This window comes from Nycticebus coucang, chromosome 1, assembly GCF_027406575.1.
Source record: "Nycticebus coucang isolate mNycCou1 chromosome 1, mNycCou1.pri, whole genome shotgun sequence".
NCBI classification, from domain to species: Eukaryota; Metazoa; Chordata; class Mammalia; order Primates; family Lorisidae; genus Nycticebus; species Nycticebus coucang.
In genome coordinates this window covers 111,731,296-111,749,044 of record NC_069780.1, presented here as the reverse complement: position 1 = coordinate 111,749,044, position 17,749 = coordinate 111,731,296, and the positions used below count along the sequence as shown (strand labels likewise).

The window sequence follows — 17,749 nt, the reverse complement described above, 5'->3', positions numbered from 1 at the left end:
TGGAGAAATAATTTTTTATTTACATTAAATAGAGACATTAACACTGGGTTTAATGCTTTGCCTTTTAGCATTTATCACATTATGGAATCTGTCCTTTGAGTGTACATTGTACGGCTAAAAAGTAATTCACACGTCTTCACTGTATTTTATTTAACCATTCCCCTGTGCTGTAACTAGTCTCATTCTTTCATTGCAGTATTTCCTTATACATAAATTACATGCATCGTGACGACCTTCTGCAAATATTTTTATAGGGTAAATTTTTAAGAGACAACTGAGCGCATTTAAAAAGCGTGTAAGCACAGCGCGCAGGACAGCGACCCCTGTCTGCCGGAGTCCTCCTCCGGCAGTGCAGGGGATCGGCCTTCTCGGGTCACGTGGGAGGCTTCGCCCCGCCCCGCGGAGACGGTGCGCGGCGGCGGGACACCGGATTGCGCAGTTGCATCAGGCTGGGGCCGCGAAGGGCGGGTTTCCTGGAGGCGGAGCGAGGAGTGCAGGACTGTAGGTTTCGTTTTGGCGACGCAGGATGGGGCGGCCGCGCGGGGGCGGAGCTCGCGGGCCAGCTGCTTCCGGTCGGGCCGTGGGAGTTGGGGGGTGGGCGGGCGCCTGGGCTCGGTTTCCGGCGCCTGCGTGGTTGCGGAGTTGGGAGGACCTGGGCTGCCGGAACTGTGTGGCGCCTGCCGCGCCTGTTTCCGTCAAGCGGGGGACCACACCCAGCCCTGCCGGCTCAGGCTGGTGGAAGGCGTTTTTAACAAGCCTTCTTCCTATTTGTACCCTCGAAAGTGTGAAGCTGCCAGGCTTTCTGCAGCCCTGGCTGTCCTAAGTGTTAGTCTCCAGAGTCTGCAGTGAGAGGAGCCGCTGCACCTGCTCAGTCATGCTCGGTCCGACTGCGGAGCGTCCTTAAGGAAATGTTAAACACGGCTAAGCTGAGAGCGCCGGGCGTGGCTGTGACAGCCGACTTGGTGTGTTGCGTTCCTGCGGTTAGGCCCTGCTCCGAACGTTTGACGTGTAATAAAACATATCCCTCACCACGCCCCTGTGTGGCAAGGCTTTCCCACCACGAAATTGCAGCACAGCTAAATAAAGCAACTTGCCCTTAATCATGTAGAACCGGGATTGAAACCCGGGTCCAGCTCACTTGTGATCACAGATCGATGTTAACAGACAAGGGATGCGATTTCCACAGTGGCTGCATGACTTTATTAGGTCATTAGGCAAGTATTCAATTTTAAACATTTGTGGATATTACTCTTCCACATCAGCGTTCATAAATTAAAAATTCAAGGCTATCATCTCTGGTGATATGTATTATACACAAATGTCACTAATATTCATATCACCAGTCACGAATATAAATCTTTGTTCAAAGGTTTTTGTGTCTTCAAGATAGTTTACTCGTGTGCCACATGTGAGTGCTACCTGAATGAAATTAACACCTACCATTGGAGGTTTTGTGAGGCTTAATGAACTAATACATGCAAAGTGTCCAAACAGTAGGCCCTCACTGAGGGACAGCTAGTTATCTATTATTTATTATTCTGCTATTCAAAACTACTTTCTAATGCTTTTCTCATCCCTAAAAGCAAGAGTGTCACCCTTGAGATAAGCGTTTTGATAATGTGTGGACCAAGTCCCCAGACATAGTAAAAGCACCTTAGTCATTGCTCAAGAGGATTGACAAGTAAGTACCTTTAATTTCTAGTCTCTTTGGTCTCCAGTGTCTTCTGGGAAACTTGAGTTACTGTATTTCTTTTTAATTCAGCTTGAATTTATTTCGTGTGTTGGACAGGAATCTAATAGTGACTGAGGATCCGTTTAGTTAATCTGTAATGTTATATGGAGTTAGCACCTATAGAAACCTAATTTTAGAGACAGGCCCCCAAAAATTTTTTTAAGAGAATTATAGAGCAGAACAACTAAATTTTTCATAGGGAAGTTTTCATCTAGCTCTTAAACTGGGTAAGTTGCTCAAGTTTTTTACTTTCTTTTATTCAGTTATGATTCTAATAAAGTAGACTCAAAATAGAGGAATTATGGGAATTTATAAATAGTTCATCAAAATAACAGTAATTAAGGTCAATAGGCTTTTATTATTCTGAATGGACCATGATATTTGTAATATTAATAATATGGGTATTAATTATAAAATAATCATCAGATATCACAAACAAATAGTACCATTTATGATACATAGAAGAAACTGTATTTTGACAGCTGAGATAATACTTTCCTAAGCAAAATGCAAGGCTGTAATCATAGTTCTCTGAAACGGTATCATTTAGCCCCAGCCTTCACTGTTCATTTCTTATCAGCTCCTTTAAAGTTCACTACAGTTTTTCTTGGTTGGAGGCAAAGTCTGCAAAAACTATATGTTCCAGGAGACTGAAATTTGAGAAAGGGCAGTATTTAGTTCTCATTTATTTGAGAGTCAGGAAAGCATAATTAACTTTCGATGTTAGTTTATGTCTCTTGTATTTTGATATTTGCTTGAGAGTGGTATTTCTTTTCTAGTTTTTGCCTGGAAAAATAAAAAAGAATTAATTTATTTTCTCCTTTCATGTCAGTTTTTGAAATAAGCTGTACAGAATTCTCAAATAGTTTATTTATAATCTATACTCAGGCATATTCTCTAAGGATAGAAAGTGAAATTTTATCCCCGTATTCTTGGGTCTTGGGTTATTTGCTACATAAAGTAGGGTACTACTTTAATATTGAAAAGGATATTCAAATATTTCTATACTACTTTAATATTGAAAAGAATACTTTAAAACATAAGAATTATAAATTTTGAGACGTTTTATGTTTATTATCCCCTTGCTTTTCTTTATAAATTTAACCTATGTACATGTATCTATGAATAGCATATTGTTTGGTTTGGCAAGATTTTGCACTTGATAAAAATGGGAGCATACTTGTAATTCTTTTTAAATTTTTTCATTTGAAGTTACATTTTTAAAATCAGTCCAACTTGATATAGTGATAGAGTTTCACTGCTCTACAGCTTTCCACTGAATGAACATACAAATTATCTGTTTTACTGTTTATGAACTTTGTGGTGTTTTTTGTCTTTTGCTGTTATAACCACTGTTGTGTATGTTTCCTGGTGTGCTTGTGCCCGTTTCTCTACCTAAAGTGGTATTATTGGGTCCTGAATATGTTTAACTCTACTAGGTAATACCAAACTGTGGCGGCCCTAATTTATGCTGTCACTGGCAGTTGTTCCATAATCTCAACAATATTTGATACAATTTTTTCGCTGGCTGATGGATGGGAATAGTACCCCATTTGTGGCTTGGCTTCACATTTTCCTACTAATGATGTTACGCATCTTTGCATGTAATTACTGGCCTTTGGGCCATGCCTGTGGCTCAAGGAGTAGGGTGCCGGTCCCATATGCCGGAGGTGGCGGGTTCAAACCCAGCCCCGGCCAAAAACCACAACAAAACAAAACAAAGTAATTACTGGCCTTTGGGATTTCCTTATCTCTGAAGTGTTTGTTCATGTCTTTTCTCATTTTTCTATTTGGATCACAGATTATTCTTACTAGTCTATAGGAGTTCCTGGTATATTATGAATCCTAATCCTTTGTTGGTCATATGTGTTGCAAATTTCACATTTCTTTTTCCTCAGCCTGTTTCCCCTTCTTTCAGTTAGTTCATTACATGTTTCCATTTTTCTTATCATTATTGACCCTTTGTCTGTTCTGTCACAAAATGTGATAATGCTGTATGTCCAACTCTGAAGGTAAATACTACCATCTGAGCAATTTGGATACATTGGGCACCTGCCAAAATCAAGTAGATCAGATGACCATGAAGTGGTAGTATTCCAGCCTCTGGCCAACCAGAGCTAACCCAGAAAATCATGGCCTGGTCCTCTTTGCCATTTTTTAAAAATAATATATTTCTTCTTTTTTATTGCAAGATGATTTTTTTTTAAATAGAGTGTGTATTATTTTTCCATCCTTTTTTTTTTTTTTTAAGTAGCCGGGTTAAAGCAAGGATTAACAATGTAAACTTCAGAGCACAAATTCAACATCCCTATAATTTCCTGAGCTTGATTTGTGTAATGCTTTCCTTTGCTGAATTCAATGTTCCTGCCTCTCCCCATCAATGCATCTCTCTGTGTGTGCGCGCACCTCTAGGCACCTCTACTTACACTCAATTTTGGGAGCCCAGATTTACAATGATAAATGTTATCTGTCTTCCACATGGCTCAAAACTACCCTTCTGAAAATAGTGGCCTATAAATTCTCTCTGTCTCAAGTTGACTCCAGACACAGTTATGTAGAGATATACTCTTAAGATTTTGTTTTTATAAACTTACTTTTTAAATAATCCATACTCTTTTAACATTTAAAAATTTCTTATAAGTCAAACAGGATCAAATAAATATTTAGAAAAGCCATCAGGAATATTGTCTAGAAAGTAAATCCCTCTTGTTGTTCCACAGTTTGTGATTGTTATAAGTTAGGTACACTAAAGTGCAAGTGCTCTCTTTAAAGAAGTTGGATGTATGTGTTTGTATGTAAAATGTTAACCTAAGACTTAAGTAGAATTACAATGCAGGTTCCATATAGATTGTTATCCTAACTTCCTTTGAACTGTGAGTGTGCTGATGATGAAAGATCATCTTCCTAAAATTAGAAAATTTGAAGTCGACATGTGATTTATAATTTTCTCAAATGTCTTTTTTTTTTAATCATTTCAGGTTAATTGAGGGTACTAAGAATTAGGTTACAATGTTAGCATTTGTTAGATAAAGTCCCTCTTATAATTGTGTCCTGCCCCGAAGAGTTGTACCCTACACCCTAACATTGTGCCCATTAAGTGGGAGCACACCCATCCCCACTCTCCTTCCCTCTCTTTGCTCTCTCATTCCCCGACCTTGAATTGATATGAATTTTTCTCTTATGTGGGTATATTCAGGGGTCCTCAAACTTTTTAACAGGGGGCCAGTTCACTGTCCCTCAGACTGTTGGAGGGCCGGACTATAGTTTAAAAGAAAAACTATGAACAAATTCCTATGCACACTGCACATATCTTATTTTGAAGTAAAAAAACAAAACGGGAACAAATACGATCATACCACATGTAGCCCACAGGCTGTAGTTTGAGGACCCCTGTATTAGATCGTCTACTGCTTCATATTAGGATTGAGTATATTGGATTCATGCTTCTCCATTCTTGTCATGCTTTAATAAGAAGAATGTGTTCCACCTCCATCCAGGTTAATACAAAAGATGTAAAGTCTCCATCTTTTTTAGTGGCTGAATAGTATTCCATGGTATACATATACCACAGCTTGTTAATCTAGTCCTGGGTTGGGGGGCATTTAGGCTGTTTCCACATTTTGGCAGTTGTAAATTGAGCTGAGATAAACTGTCTAGTACAAATGTCCTTATGATAAAAGGATTTTCTTTTTCTTCTGGATAGATGCCCAGTAATGGGATTGCCCTTCTTCAGCCTCTCTCCTACCTGACCTTCTTCCCCATCTACACTTCTTGTCCAAGTGACACCATAGAAAACTCCCAGATTTTCTCATCACAGTCATTGGCATTGATTGCAGGATCAAATGGGAGGTCTAACTTGAGTTCTTTGAGGATTTTCCACACTTCCTTTCAAAAAGGTGTATGAGTTTGTAGTCCCACCAGGAGTGTAAAAGTGTTCCCTTCTCTCCACATCCATGCCAGCATCTGCAGCTTTGAGACTTTGTGATGTGGGCCATTCTTGCTGGAGTTAAGTAATATCTCAGGGTAGTTTTGATTTGCAGTTCTCTGAGGATCAGGGACAGTGAGCATTTTTTCAAATGTTCATTAGGCATTTGTCTGTCTTTATCAGAGAAGGTTCTATTTATATTTCTTGCCCAGTGGTAAATGGGATTGTTTACTCTTTTTTTGTTGTTGATTAATTTGAGTTCTCTGTAGATTCTAGTTATCAACTCTTTGTCAGATTGATACTTTGCAAATATCTTTTCCCATTCTGAGAGTTATCTTTTGCTTTACTTATTGTGTCCTTAGCTGTGCAGAAGCTTTTCAGCTTAATTAAGTTTGTTTATTTTTGTTGTTGTTGCAATAGCTGCTAAAGTCTTTGTCATAAAATCTTTCCCTAGTCTAACATCATCAAGAATTTTTCCCATACTTTTTTCTAAGATTTTTATGGTTTCATGTCTTAGATTTCATGTCTTTTATCCACCTTGAGTCAATTTTTGTAAATGGTGAAATGTATGGGTCCAGTTTCAGTCTTTCACATGTGGGTATCCAGTTCTCTAAGCACCATTTGTTGAATAGGGATGCTTTTCTTTTTTTTTTTATTTGTTACTATTTATTTATTTTTTTATTAAATCATAGCTGTGTACATTAGTATGATCATGGGGCACCATACACTTGGTTCATAGACCGTTTGGCACATTTTCATCACACTAGTTAACATAGCTTTCGTGGCATTTTCTTAGTTATTTTGCTAAGACCTTTACATTGGGATTCTTTTCCCCACTGTGTGCTTTTGTTTAGTTTATCAAAGATCAGATGGCAGTAAGAGACTGGTTTTATCTCGTGCTTTTCTATTCTGTTCCATATGTCTATGTCTCTGTTTTTCTGCCAATACCATGCAGTTTTGTTTACTGTGGACTTGTAATATAGCCTGAAGTCTGGTAGGGTGGTGCCTCCAGCCGAAGTGTCCAAGGTGGTGCCTCCAGCTTGGACACTTTGGCTGGTCTTGCCTTCTTCAGCCTCTTTCCCACCTGACCTCTAAATATTGAAAGTGCTTCAGGAATTGTCTAAGACTTTCTTCCCCATCTACACTTCTTGTCCAAGTGACACTATAGGAAACTCCCAGATTTTTCTCTGTAGCCATTCTCAACTGTAGTCTCATATATCAGACTGCTGCCTTGATAATAGCTACTGGGGTGCCTCTAGACGCCCTAAACTCATTATGTCCCAAATGTAGCTAGCTCTTGATTTTCCATCCCTACAAAAATGTCATTCCTTTCTTTGTTTATCTCATCGTAGTCATTGGTACTACAGTCCGCATAGTTGCACAAACCAAGAAACTTTGGAGTCTTTATTTCTTTATCTTTCTGTAGGTTCTTCATTCCTCCTCATCTACCCAACCTCTCTATGCCTCAGTTTTCCCACTGCAAAATTACAGTAATATCTTTTTTTAGTACATTGGGGATTAAAGGAGCTAATAACTAGAAAGGGCTAAAAGAGTTCTTGTCACACAGCACAAGATAATTGCAGCAGCTGCTGCTGTTACTACTTTTTCTCCCCACCTCCCGAGCTCTGCCCCTGGAGTCAGCACCCTGCAGCAAGCACCGGCTCTCCCATGGACCCATGCGGCAGCTTTTTGATTTCTGTGCTTCCATTCTGATTCCACCACAGTCCATTCTCTGCAGAGCCAGGCATTCTTTTAAAAGTAGATCATGTCCCATTCAACTGCTTCACACTCTTCAGTGGGCTGCCCGTTGCTCTTAGGGTAAAATCCACATGCAGCACAGAACAACCTGGCCCCTGCCTGTTCACAGCCCTGCTCATCACGTCCTGGTCCCCGGAGCATGATCTGGCTAGTGTTAACCAAAACTTTTCCTTCTCTCAGGCGCTTGTGTTTGCTGTGTGTTCAGTTTGTAACTCTCTTCACCCCACAGTTAGCATGCATAGTTCATTTGCACGTTGGGGTTTTCACCTCACTTGTCATCTCAGGCACCTTCCCAGCCTGTTCTTTGCAAAATTGCCTCTCCCTATTTTTTTTCTCATATGATCCTTTTTATTCTCTTCATGTTTAACTTATGTATTTGTTTATATTATCGATCTTACCAAGCAGAATGTAATGTTTGGGTGGGCAGAGATTTTATCTGTCTTACTTCCTGAAGTGCTGGTCACATACTCAGAGTTCAGGAACTATCTACCAAATGAATGATAATCTCTAATGAGGAAGGAGAGCTTTGCAGAAGGAAAACCTGAACACATATTGTTGAAAGTCTTTATTGTTTATTAGCTACTCCTTGATAATTTTGCCTATTTTCTTTTTTCAAACATAGATTAATCCCTAAGTAGATTACAGAGAAACTTATCAGTCAGTGTCCAAAAGATAAAAGTAGGTTGTGATTACATGTTACCATGGACCCTTAACTTCTGTCATATAATGAAGGAGTTGAAGCACCCAGCTCCAACATAACAGTCTAGGTACATACAGAGTCTCAGGCCTGGATGGGATAGCCCATCCTTTCCTGTCCACCCACAGGGAGTGAGCCTGCCTGGTGCCGGTCAGGCTGTGGTCCAGGTGATGGAAGATGCCCATTTTGCAGCACACGGCAGAGACCAAGCAGATAATATACTAATAATATTATATTACTAATAATATACTAATTAGGAAATAAAGGAAAAGGCAAAACCCTTTTCTGTCTTGTAATTTTTATTTATATTTTATGTACATTTTATTTATATGCAAAGATTCAAAATAAGAGTTGCCTGGAGAACAAATCTCTCCCTGTCTCTGTCTCTCTTATCAACCCTAAGATAATACATGGTTCTTCACTCTTTTTGAAAGTTATTGTCAAAACTATCAGATTCTATATCCTGATATGGGAAAATTAAGAATGTTTCCAGAAACTTTTCAAATAGTAACTCTTACCTCTAATAGAGGTTAGGAATAATAGAGGATAGATTTGGGATTAGAAATGGAGAAAAAATAATTATAAAAATTCTTGGAAAATTGGATCTATCATAGAAAAAAATGTAAATGCCTCCACAGGGGACGCCCTCATGAAAATCCTCTGTGTGTGGCCCAAACCCTGACACTATATGTTGATGTTTCCTTCTCACATGAAATTAACTGTGACTATGTTCTTAAAGTATATGGAAAGTCTCAGGGTCGCTTTCAAAGAAATAGGCTTCATATCTGCACCAAGAAAAAATATATTTATACTACCTGAAAATTCTCCTCTATAAATTAATTGAGAATTTGTCTCAAATGCCCAAAATAAGGCAGGAGAAAGTAATGGCAATTTCTGTCTGAGGTAAGAAAATGAAAGGCCTCAGTTCATGCCTGTCCCCTCTTGTAATAGTTGTCTGGTTCGGCCATTTAGAGCTGGCTGTGTAATCTACACAGAACCACCTCAGCCAAGGGGCCCAAGACAATTCACTCAAACTGTCAAGGAATCCTGCCCATAGCAGAAGACTAGAAACAATAAAACAATAACTGGACATTCTTCACTTTGAATGTGATGGGAAATAATAATGAAATTTAAGTCTTTGTCTTAGGAGTTTTGAAATTTCCTTCTTAAGCATTGAAATGAATCTAATACAAGTCTAGCCTTCCATAGAGAGTCCTCCATAATTTTGGCAGGCTTTGAGAGTCTCTAACTCAAAGTAGTGACTGACTATACTCTAGTACTTATAAATGCTTTGTTTTGTGTAGGTATGGAAAAATGACTCCATTATTCTCAAGAGATTCAGGCTCTTCATTCTTAGTGTTGCCTCTGTGGTTTAAGTTGCAGCCAAACTAGCGAAGACCGCTTGGCAATTTTCTTTTTTTTTCTTCTCTTCTTTTTTCTTTTTTGTGCAACTAGCATGAATCTTGATGACTCTGTACCAGAACCTGAAAAGAAGGAATATTCTCCTGTCTGTGTTGGCAGAGAAGATGACATTAAAAAACGTGGAAGAATGGCTGCTGTTGTCCATGACAGAGAAGTGGTCATTTTCTGCCACAAGGGGGAATATTATGCCATGGACATTCGCTGTTACCGTAAGAGTCGGTTTTTCACTAGTAAAATTTTATTTACTAACCACAAACGAAACAACTTCAATTTTTTTAGTGACTACATATAATATTTAATTTCTTTTCAGACTCAGGAGGACCTTTACACTTGGGAGAAATAGAGGTATGTAAAATTAAATCTATTTTCAACAAACTTACATGTTTCCTGTTTATATCCTTTTTATTTAATTCTTTATTCAAAAATAATTCACATTTGATTTGACCTTTACTTTAATATTTTGAATATAATCTTCAATATTTCAGATATTCACAACCCTTATAATGTGAAGAAAACCAGTTCACAGATAGAGAAATATGTGTGTCTTTTGACCTGGGGTTAGGGTTATACTCTGAGACATCTGTCATAAGGATATGATTGCACACGTTTTTGTATATGTATAGGAAAGGTTCATTGTAACATTATTTATTATCATGAATTGAAGGCAATGTAAATGTTTTAACAATAGGAAACTGGTTAAATAAATTGTGATATAGCCAGGTTGTGGCATTACTGTACGATGCAACCATTACATTCATGAGGCAGATCTGTGTCTGCTGGTGTGGAGGGGAGTCAGAAATATATTTATGCCTGAAAAAAGTAAGTTGTAGAATAGTAGTTCTCATGAGATCTCACTTTCTTATCAAAAATAATATTCACTTTTTTACTTTATATACTGTGTAATTTGAATTTTTTACAATGAGTATATATTTCTTTTATAATATAACAAAATATACAGCATATGTATATTTTTTAAAAAAGAAAACACACTTTCTTTTAAGTCTTAACTGAGGTCTTAACTGAGAGGAATTGGGGAGAAGAAAGCAAAGAATTGCCTTTGCTTCCTTGCATTTCAAAACTGGTCACCTAATTTTTTGTTTTCTGCTTCATGAAAACATGAGAGAAACTGATCTTCCTCTAACTGGTGCAAAGTCAAGTGTGAACTCAGCGTTCCACTCTCTACACTTGATATGTGTCTGGTTCCACATCTGTCCTTCTCATGTTAAAGGACATCTGTGTGTTGAAATTGTGAAAATGTGAATGTTTGCTGGTAGTTTCATGGAGGTACAAATCAGCATTACTGTGCTTTTGGTAGAGAGGGAAAAATTAAGCACCCACTGATGTTATTTTCACAGAATTTCCTTCATTTTTAGTCCATGATGAGCCTTTAAGGCCTTGCTACTCTCAGTGGTGCTCATAGATGAGCGACAATGGTGTCGCCTGCGATGTGCCGAGTCTTGTCCACTTCTCCCCCCCGACCTATTGAGGTTAAACAGAGCTGCATTTTATCAAGATCCAGGTGATTCCCATGCTCTTTAAAGTTTGTGAAGCACTTCATTAAGACATTTAAAAAGTTGAAAATTAACTACTTTGGATCACAGATTGCTCTTCTGTTAACATTATGCTCTCATATGTTTAGTAACCACTATTGACTTTATATCTAGAGCTTCCAGCAGCTAGTGAAAATTCCTATAGAAGCTCTTGAAGGCCTTGCCCCGTTTCTGTCAAGGAAGTGACATTGACGTCTGACAGGTCACGGCATAGCTCAGTCACATGGTGCGGTTACTGAGCAAGTCTGGCTTAGGTTTCTGATCAACTTCAAAAGGACATGGTGACTGTTCTCAGATTAGGTTCTGCTTTATGCTGAATATTTTGTAAATGGGAGGTAAAAAAATAAATAATAATAAAAAAATAAAAAAGAGGCTGGCCTGTACTTTAGCTTGATTCTTCTTCCAGAGTCTGTCCTGAGTCTGTGTTTTATCATGAGCATTTGAAATGTCAGAATATTAAGTGAGTTATTTTCTTCCACAGGATTTTGATGGACAACCGTGTATAGTTTGCCCGTGGCATAAATATAAAATTACTTTGGCAACAGGAGAAGGACTATATCAGTCTATAAATCCTAAAGATCCATCAGCAAAACCCAAGTGGTGCTCCAAAGGAATTAAACAAAGGACTCATGTAGTGACAGTGGACAATGGCAATATTTATGTGACTCTTTCTACTGAACCTTTTAAGTGTGACTCTGACTTTTATGCTACTGGAGATTTCAAAGTAATTAAGAGTTCTTCCTGATAAAAATACATGGCAGTGAAAAGTATTGTGCATGTTTGTAAGTATTTTTAGAATAACTTTGCTTCAATACCATAGATGAATTTTGGCCAACATAGACACAACTGTTACTTTCAAAATCATATAAATCTGACAGGTTTAGGAGCTCACATACTCAGTGTGATATATGTGAGGATTGTCGTCAGGATCAGTAGAATGCATTTTGTTCAGTTCTCTGGATTGACTGGAATCTGAAGGTTATAGATTTGAGATATTCAATTTAAGGATGAAAATAATCTGGAGTAAACAAAATGAATAGTGCGTAAAAAGTAGGATTTAGTAGGAAACATTTTTATAGACAAAAGTCCCTATTTGATATAACGTATTTTATTCTAGAAAAGTTTTAAAGTCAACCAACCATCATTCAGCTCCAACAAGTACCAGATTCTCTCATTCTTGTTTTATTTACGCTTCTGTGGGTTTACTAATTCTCCTATGTGATTGTATTATTTGTGTGTTTTTAGGTAAAATTTAAATACACTAGAATGCTCAAATCTTAACTGTACATTTCCCCAAAATATATAGCATACTTTTTGTCTTTAAAAAATGCCTCAAAAACTGAGATCAATAAACTTACCATTGTGCTAGACATGAAAACTGAAGGAAACTTGTTACAGTTTCTTGAAGTAAGACACACACAGCCACTGCCCCTCCATGAGAACTAGAAAGTCTCCTATTTAGTGAGTCAGTGTGCGTTGAATGCAAATAAACAATTTTTTTTTATTTTTAGAGAACTTTGTGCATGTGTGTCTAAGTGTTTGTTATAGAGAGAAGAGATCCAGGATTTTGTTCTTCAAAGGTCACAATCAAGGTTGACATTTAGTTGTTTTACCCTGATTTTACCATGCCATTTATTTGTTGCCAGCAGTGTTCCAGTTGCCTGGTGCCTACACCCTACTAATTGCTAAGTACTTCAGGTAACACCCTAGGTACTGATCACGTAAAACTCTGCAGCACACAATAGAATATGAGAGTAAGTGGGACCAGAAAGAACCAGGATTAGTAGAATTCAGAATGAGAACAGCTGTTGTTAAGACTGGAACCCAGTCTCAAAGGACAGTAATCTTTGTGCCATACGATTAAACTAAGAGCCCAGCATTCTAAGGGGCCCACCCAGACTCTTTCCTCTGCTTATTGTAAAAATAGTAAATGAATAAGTTATGTATGGAAAAGGCTTTGCGCACAGAACCCTTTGCTGTATATTATTACATTTCCTTTTCTGCTGGAACGTGGACAGCATGAGCGCCACTTGCTACTCATTCCTCAGACTACTAATGAGCCAGATTGAGGCTTTTCATAAATGCTGTTATGGCAGCAGCTGCTCACGGGTGCAGAAGATGGCCTAGCTCTGGGATAGGCACAGCCCCGCCTGTTATGTCAGGTGCTGCTCCTTCAGTGATCTGTCAGGTCTGAACACGTGTCCAGAACTTAAAGCATATGGAAGAAATCAAAGTACCTCCTCTGGGCAAAAACCATGGCCTTGGTTTGTGGGGCCAATTACAGAAGTCTTTTCTCTCAGGAGCCATTGGCAACAATGAGTAGTGTGGACTTGATTTTTTATGTCATAACGTGTCCTGTTCATACACAGAAATCTTGTCACATTTGTAAGTAATATTTTACTTTATAAATGGATGGCATCTATGAATTGCAAGTACTTCATAACTTTACAAGTGAGTTATAAGAGAAGGAATAATAGGCAGGCTCAAACTCTGCAGTCTGCAGATAAATTTATTCTTTTTTTTTTTTTTAGAGACAGAGTCTCACTGTACCACCCTCGGGTAGAGTGCCATGGCGTCACACGGCTCACAGCAACCTCTAACTCCTGGGCTTACGCGATTCTCTTGCCTCAGCCTCCCGAGCAGCTGGGACTACAGGCGCCCACCACAACGCCCGGCTATTTTTTTCTTGCAGTTTGGCCGGGGCTGGGTTTGAACCCGCCACCCTCGGCATATGGGGCCGGCGCCCTACTCACTGAGCCACAGGCGCCGCCCGATAAATTTATTCTTATAGCTATGAAAAATATGTGTAACATTTTGATAGTTTTTTTCTTGCAAGATAAAGAGTTAAATGTGAAAAACGAGCCTTTGATAAAAACATGAAAGTATTATAAACATTTCCATATTATAAACTACAGTGTAAAATCTAACCCACCAAAGGGCAAATTTTCTTGTTCATTAAAAATGTACAGTCAATACATACATTGTACGTCAAGACTCATTTTATTTTTCCACCATATAAATATTAGAGAATGACACTTTAGTAGTAGTCCCACCCTTTTTTTTTGAAGCAGAGCAATTCCATTCAGGTGAACCAGTCTCCTAGTTTTGGCAGATGCAACAGCCCGCTAGCTAGATACTCGGTCAACTCTGATCGGTGGGATTTGTGTTCAGATTCGCTCATTTGTTTGTTTCCGCTGACTGGTCAAACACAGAATGTAAAACCTGGATCTTATTACTCTGCTTATTAGCAGGAAGTTTGGGGCGATCAGAAGTTCTGTCAGGCTTCTCCAGCAGTGACCTGTAAGGCTTGGCTTTGATCTCACCCTCTGGAAAGCTGGGCTCTGAGAGCACAGGCTCAGAGAAGGCTTTCCTGAAATGCTCACTCTCCTCTCTGTTTTGCCGTATGGATTCTTCTTCTTTGAAAATATTCTTTATTTTCTCCAGCACAGCATTAACACAGACAGCCTATGTAATAAAAAGTCAAGTTTCTTTTTGAAAAGTCAAGTTTCTTTTTAAGTTACCAACCACAGATAAAAAGGACAATAAGATGTTTAAGAGAGATCATTAATCTGCATACTCTAATAGAAAAGCACTTCCTTTTGGGACCCCCAGCACCTAGTAAGTGTCAGCAGCTTGATTCCTTTTTCTAAATATATTACACCACAATCTAGGAGAATTTTATTTTTTCCAAATACATGTTTTTCAAATTTCAGGTTAATATGGGTGTACATATGGTTAGGTTTGTTTGTAAGGCAAAGCCCGAGATGTCCCCATCTTCTTCACCAGGAAGTATGTCTTATCTCCACACACTGTCCCCACTGGGTGGGAACTCACCTAACCCCCTCCCGCCTCTCCTCTTCTTGAATTTAATTGAGTTTTTCTCTCGTGTGGGCCTAAGGTTGTTAATCTACTTTTCAACTCAGTATTGAGTACATGGGATGCTTGTTTTTCCATTCTTGTGATCCTTTACTTAGGAGACTATAAGTCCTTCCAGGTTGTTATAAAAGATACAAAATCTCCATCTTTTTACAGCTGTATAGTGCTCTATGGTACACCTGTCCCCCAGCTTGTTAGTCCAGGGTTTGAAGGGCACTTGGGTTGTTTCCATGTCCGGCTGCAATAAACATTTGGGTGCTTAAGTACTTAACGGTAAAATGACTTTTTTTTGGTCTGGGTAGATGCCTAGTAATAGGATTGCCAGATCAAATGGGAGATGTACTTTAGTTCTTTGAGGACTCTCTCTCCTTCTAATAAAGGCTTTACTAGTTTGCATTTCTGCCAAGAGCACATGAGTGTTCCCTTTAGAGAACAATTTAAAGCCTACTATGCTTCAATAAAGATGGATTTTACATATTTTTTCCCAATTCATTAGATATTTTACATCTTTATTATTCTGATTTAATTAAAACATTTTCTGAGAGTTAGAATTTATCTTTAAACATGTTAATATTTCAAAGTAGTTTTTTGTTTTAATGTTATTCCCCTGAGACTTTGGGAAGGATCCTTTTGATAAGGATCTCAGAAGTTAGTAAATAATACTAAGCAAATTTATGATACTCACCCCACCCCCTCAAAAAAGTGCCATTCAGTACTTTAAGGAAAAGTATTAAAATAAAAGAACAATAACTTCAATAATTCAGAGTCACTAAGAACTGTATTAATTAAACTTACTCTACTTTTAATAATAATTATGCCAAGTATTTAAGGCAAGCAACTAGAACAGAAAATTCATGAAATATAGAAAGACAAACTTATTTATTTCACAAAAGAGATGCATCAGGGTAAGGTAATGAACTCTGAACCCGAAAAGGCTTTCCTGAGGAGGTAACAGCAAGAAGCTTGAGGGCCTCCGGCTTGGGCAGCCTCAATCCTCTTGCCCTGCCTGCTTCTCACCACAGAAGGGAGGAACACAGATGCTGTCCCCGAAGTTAGTGTGTGGCCATGGGACCCCGTAGCCAATGAATAAAATGTCTGCTGAGAAGGAGGTTGGGAAGGATTTTTGGAAGTTTTTCGTCCCATATAAAGAGAAAGAAAGCCTATCTTCTGCCTCCACCTGTCTCCCCCTTCTTGCTGTGGACATTGACAGAATGTATGAAGCAATAAATGTAATGACTAAAAACAAGTTTTTAGAAGAAAAAGATGGAAAGACCCTGGTATTTCAGGCTGTTAGGTTTACCACATAGCAGCTGCTAAACAACAGAAATTTATTTCCCACATTTTTGGACACTGGGAAGTCCAAGGTCAAGGTACCAGCAGATTCAGTGCATGGTAATGGCTGATTTTCTGCTTTCTAGATGGCACCTTCCAGCAGTGTTTTCATGTGGTGGAAGTGACAAGGTGGCTCTTTCCTAAGGGCACTCATCCCACCCATGAAGGCTTGCTCTCATTTCTTAATCCCCTCCCAGAGGAACTATCCCACCAACCTGGACTAGATTTAAGCATATGAGCTTAGGGGGAACCCAGACATTCAGACCATACCACCCAGGTTTTTCATGACATTGTGGGTGCACCGTACGTAACTAGGAACTGCCTAATTCCCAGCTTCTAATTAAAATGTCTGTATTGCTCAAGGTACTTTCAGGCATCTTTTGTTACTTGCACCTGAGTGTGTCCAAACCCAGAGCCAGACACCTTCCACTTCCTCACTCCAGCACACACGTCCTCATCCATTTAACCCAAACGTTATCGTTTTCTTTGAAAGCCATGGTGTGATAAAAAGGTTGTAAAGTCCAGTACTCTTTCCTCATTACAAAATACATTTCTGTCCATTCTAATCCACTTTTGTCCCAGTCTCAAAAACGAAGGGTCTTGATCAAAGTCAGTACCTTCCATCTCTACTTTTAACCTACGCCCTACCATCTTCTCTATAAAGTATCCCGTCTCTTCAACCTCTTCACTCTCCTGCAGTCTATAAACATGTCTTAAATGTCTTCCATTTAAAATCTTAAAATGAGACATCCTTGGGACCCTGCTCCCCTGTTGACCGCTGCTACTCTCTCTTTTCTTGATAAAGCCAGAGTCTATGTTTCCATGCTATTATCTCCTACTCACTCTGAAACCTACTTTTCTTCTTTCTTCATTCTCCCATCTTGACAATGAAATAACTCTCAAGATGGTTAACGTCTCGACATCTTTACTACTAGATCTAATGGATACTTTTAAAATCTTCATTTACTTGACTTTTTCTGCTTGTATTTGACACTTAACCACTAAGAACTTATTCTCTATGTTCTTGATACTATTTCTCTTGATTTTCTTCCTACTTTTCTGATTGTTGTTTCTTTGTCTCTTTAATGGATTCCTTTTTAGCTCACCTTAAACGTTGCTGTTCTTCAAATTTCCCTGGGCATAGTTCCACACAGGACATTAATCTCCAACATATATATTATTTGTTTTCAAAACCATAATTCCAACCCTGACTTCTCCCAGGCATAATAGGTATATAGGGTCAATTATCAGATCTCCAAAAAATAATTTCTATTACCTACTTATAAAGTTTATAGCATAATTTATGTGAGATGATTTCAGCAGTCTTTGATAGACTAAAGTTTAATTTGTTTTAGTCTAATTTTTATTTTCTCACAACCATTTCATCCTACAATGTTTTTGCAGTGTATTTGCATCCTAGCTTGGTTGAATGTATAAAATCCACATTTAAGATACTG

The 17,749-nt window shown here is 38.5% G+C and overlaps 2 protein-coding genes across 3 annotated transcripts in view; one reads left to right on the top strand and one right to left on the bottom strand.

Annotated features, from left to right (window-relative positions):
• Window positions 1-386: 386 nt before the first annotated feature.
• On the top strand, window positions 387-13,595 carry RFESD (Rieske Fe-S domain containing). Of its 2 annotated transcripts, XM_053595989.1 has the most exons (6): window positions 387-501; window positions 784-962; window positions 1,584-1,681; window positions 9,568-9,743; window positions 9,845-9,879; window positions 11,566-13,595. In XM_053595989.1, exons 4-6 carry the CDS (start codon window positions 9,569-9,571, stop codon window positions 11,827-11,829), a joined length of 474 nt encoding a protein of 157 aa, XP_053451964.1. In that variant the 5' UTR covers window positions 387-501; window positions 784-962; window positions 1,584-1,681; window position 9,568; the 3' UTR covers window positions 11,830-13,595. The 2 variants fall into 2 exon arrangements, with proteins under 2 accessions (XP_053451964.1, XP_053451974.1); XM_053595999.1 differs by lacking the exons at window positions 387-501; window positions 784-962 and adding an exon at window positions 982-1,218 and having other exon boundaries at window positions 1,588-1,681.
• A 635-nt stretch (window positions 13,596-14,230) lies between these two features.
• SPATA9 (spermatogenesis associated 9) overlaps window positions 14,231-17,749 on the bottom strand; it is a 29,249-nt gene continuing 25,730 nt past the window's right edge. Inside the window, exon 5 of the mRNA XM_053586367.1 lies at window positions 14,231-14,549. Within this exon, the coding sequence (XP_053442342.1) occupies window positions 14,262-14,549 (288 nt within the window). The 3' untranslated portion in view covers window positions 14,231-14,261. The remainder of the gene's footprint in view (window positions 14,550-17,749) is intronic.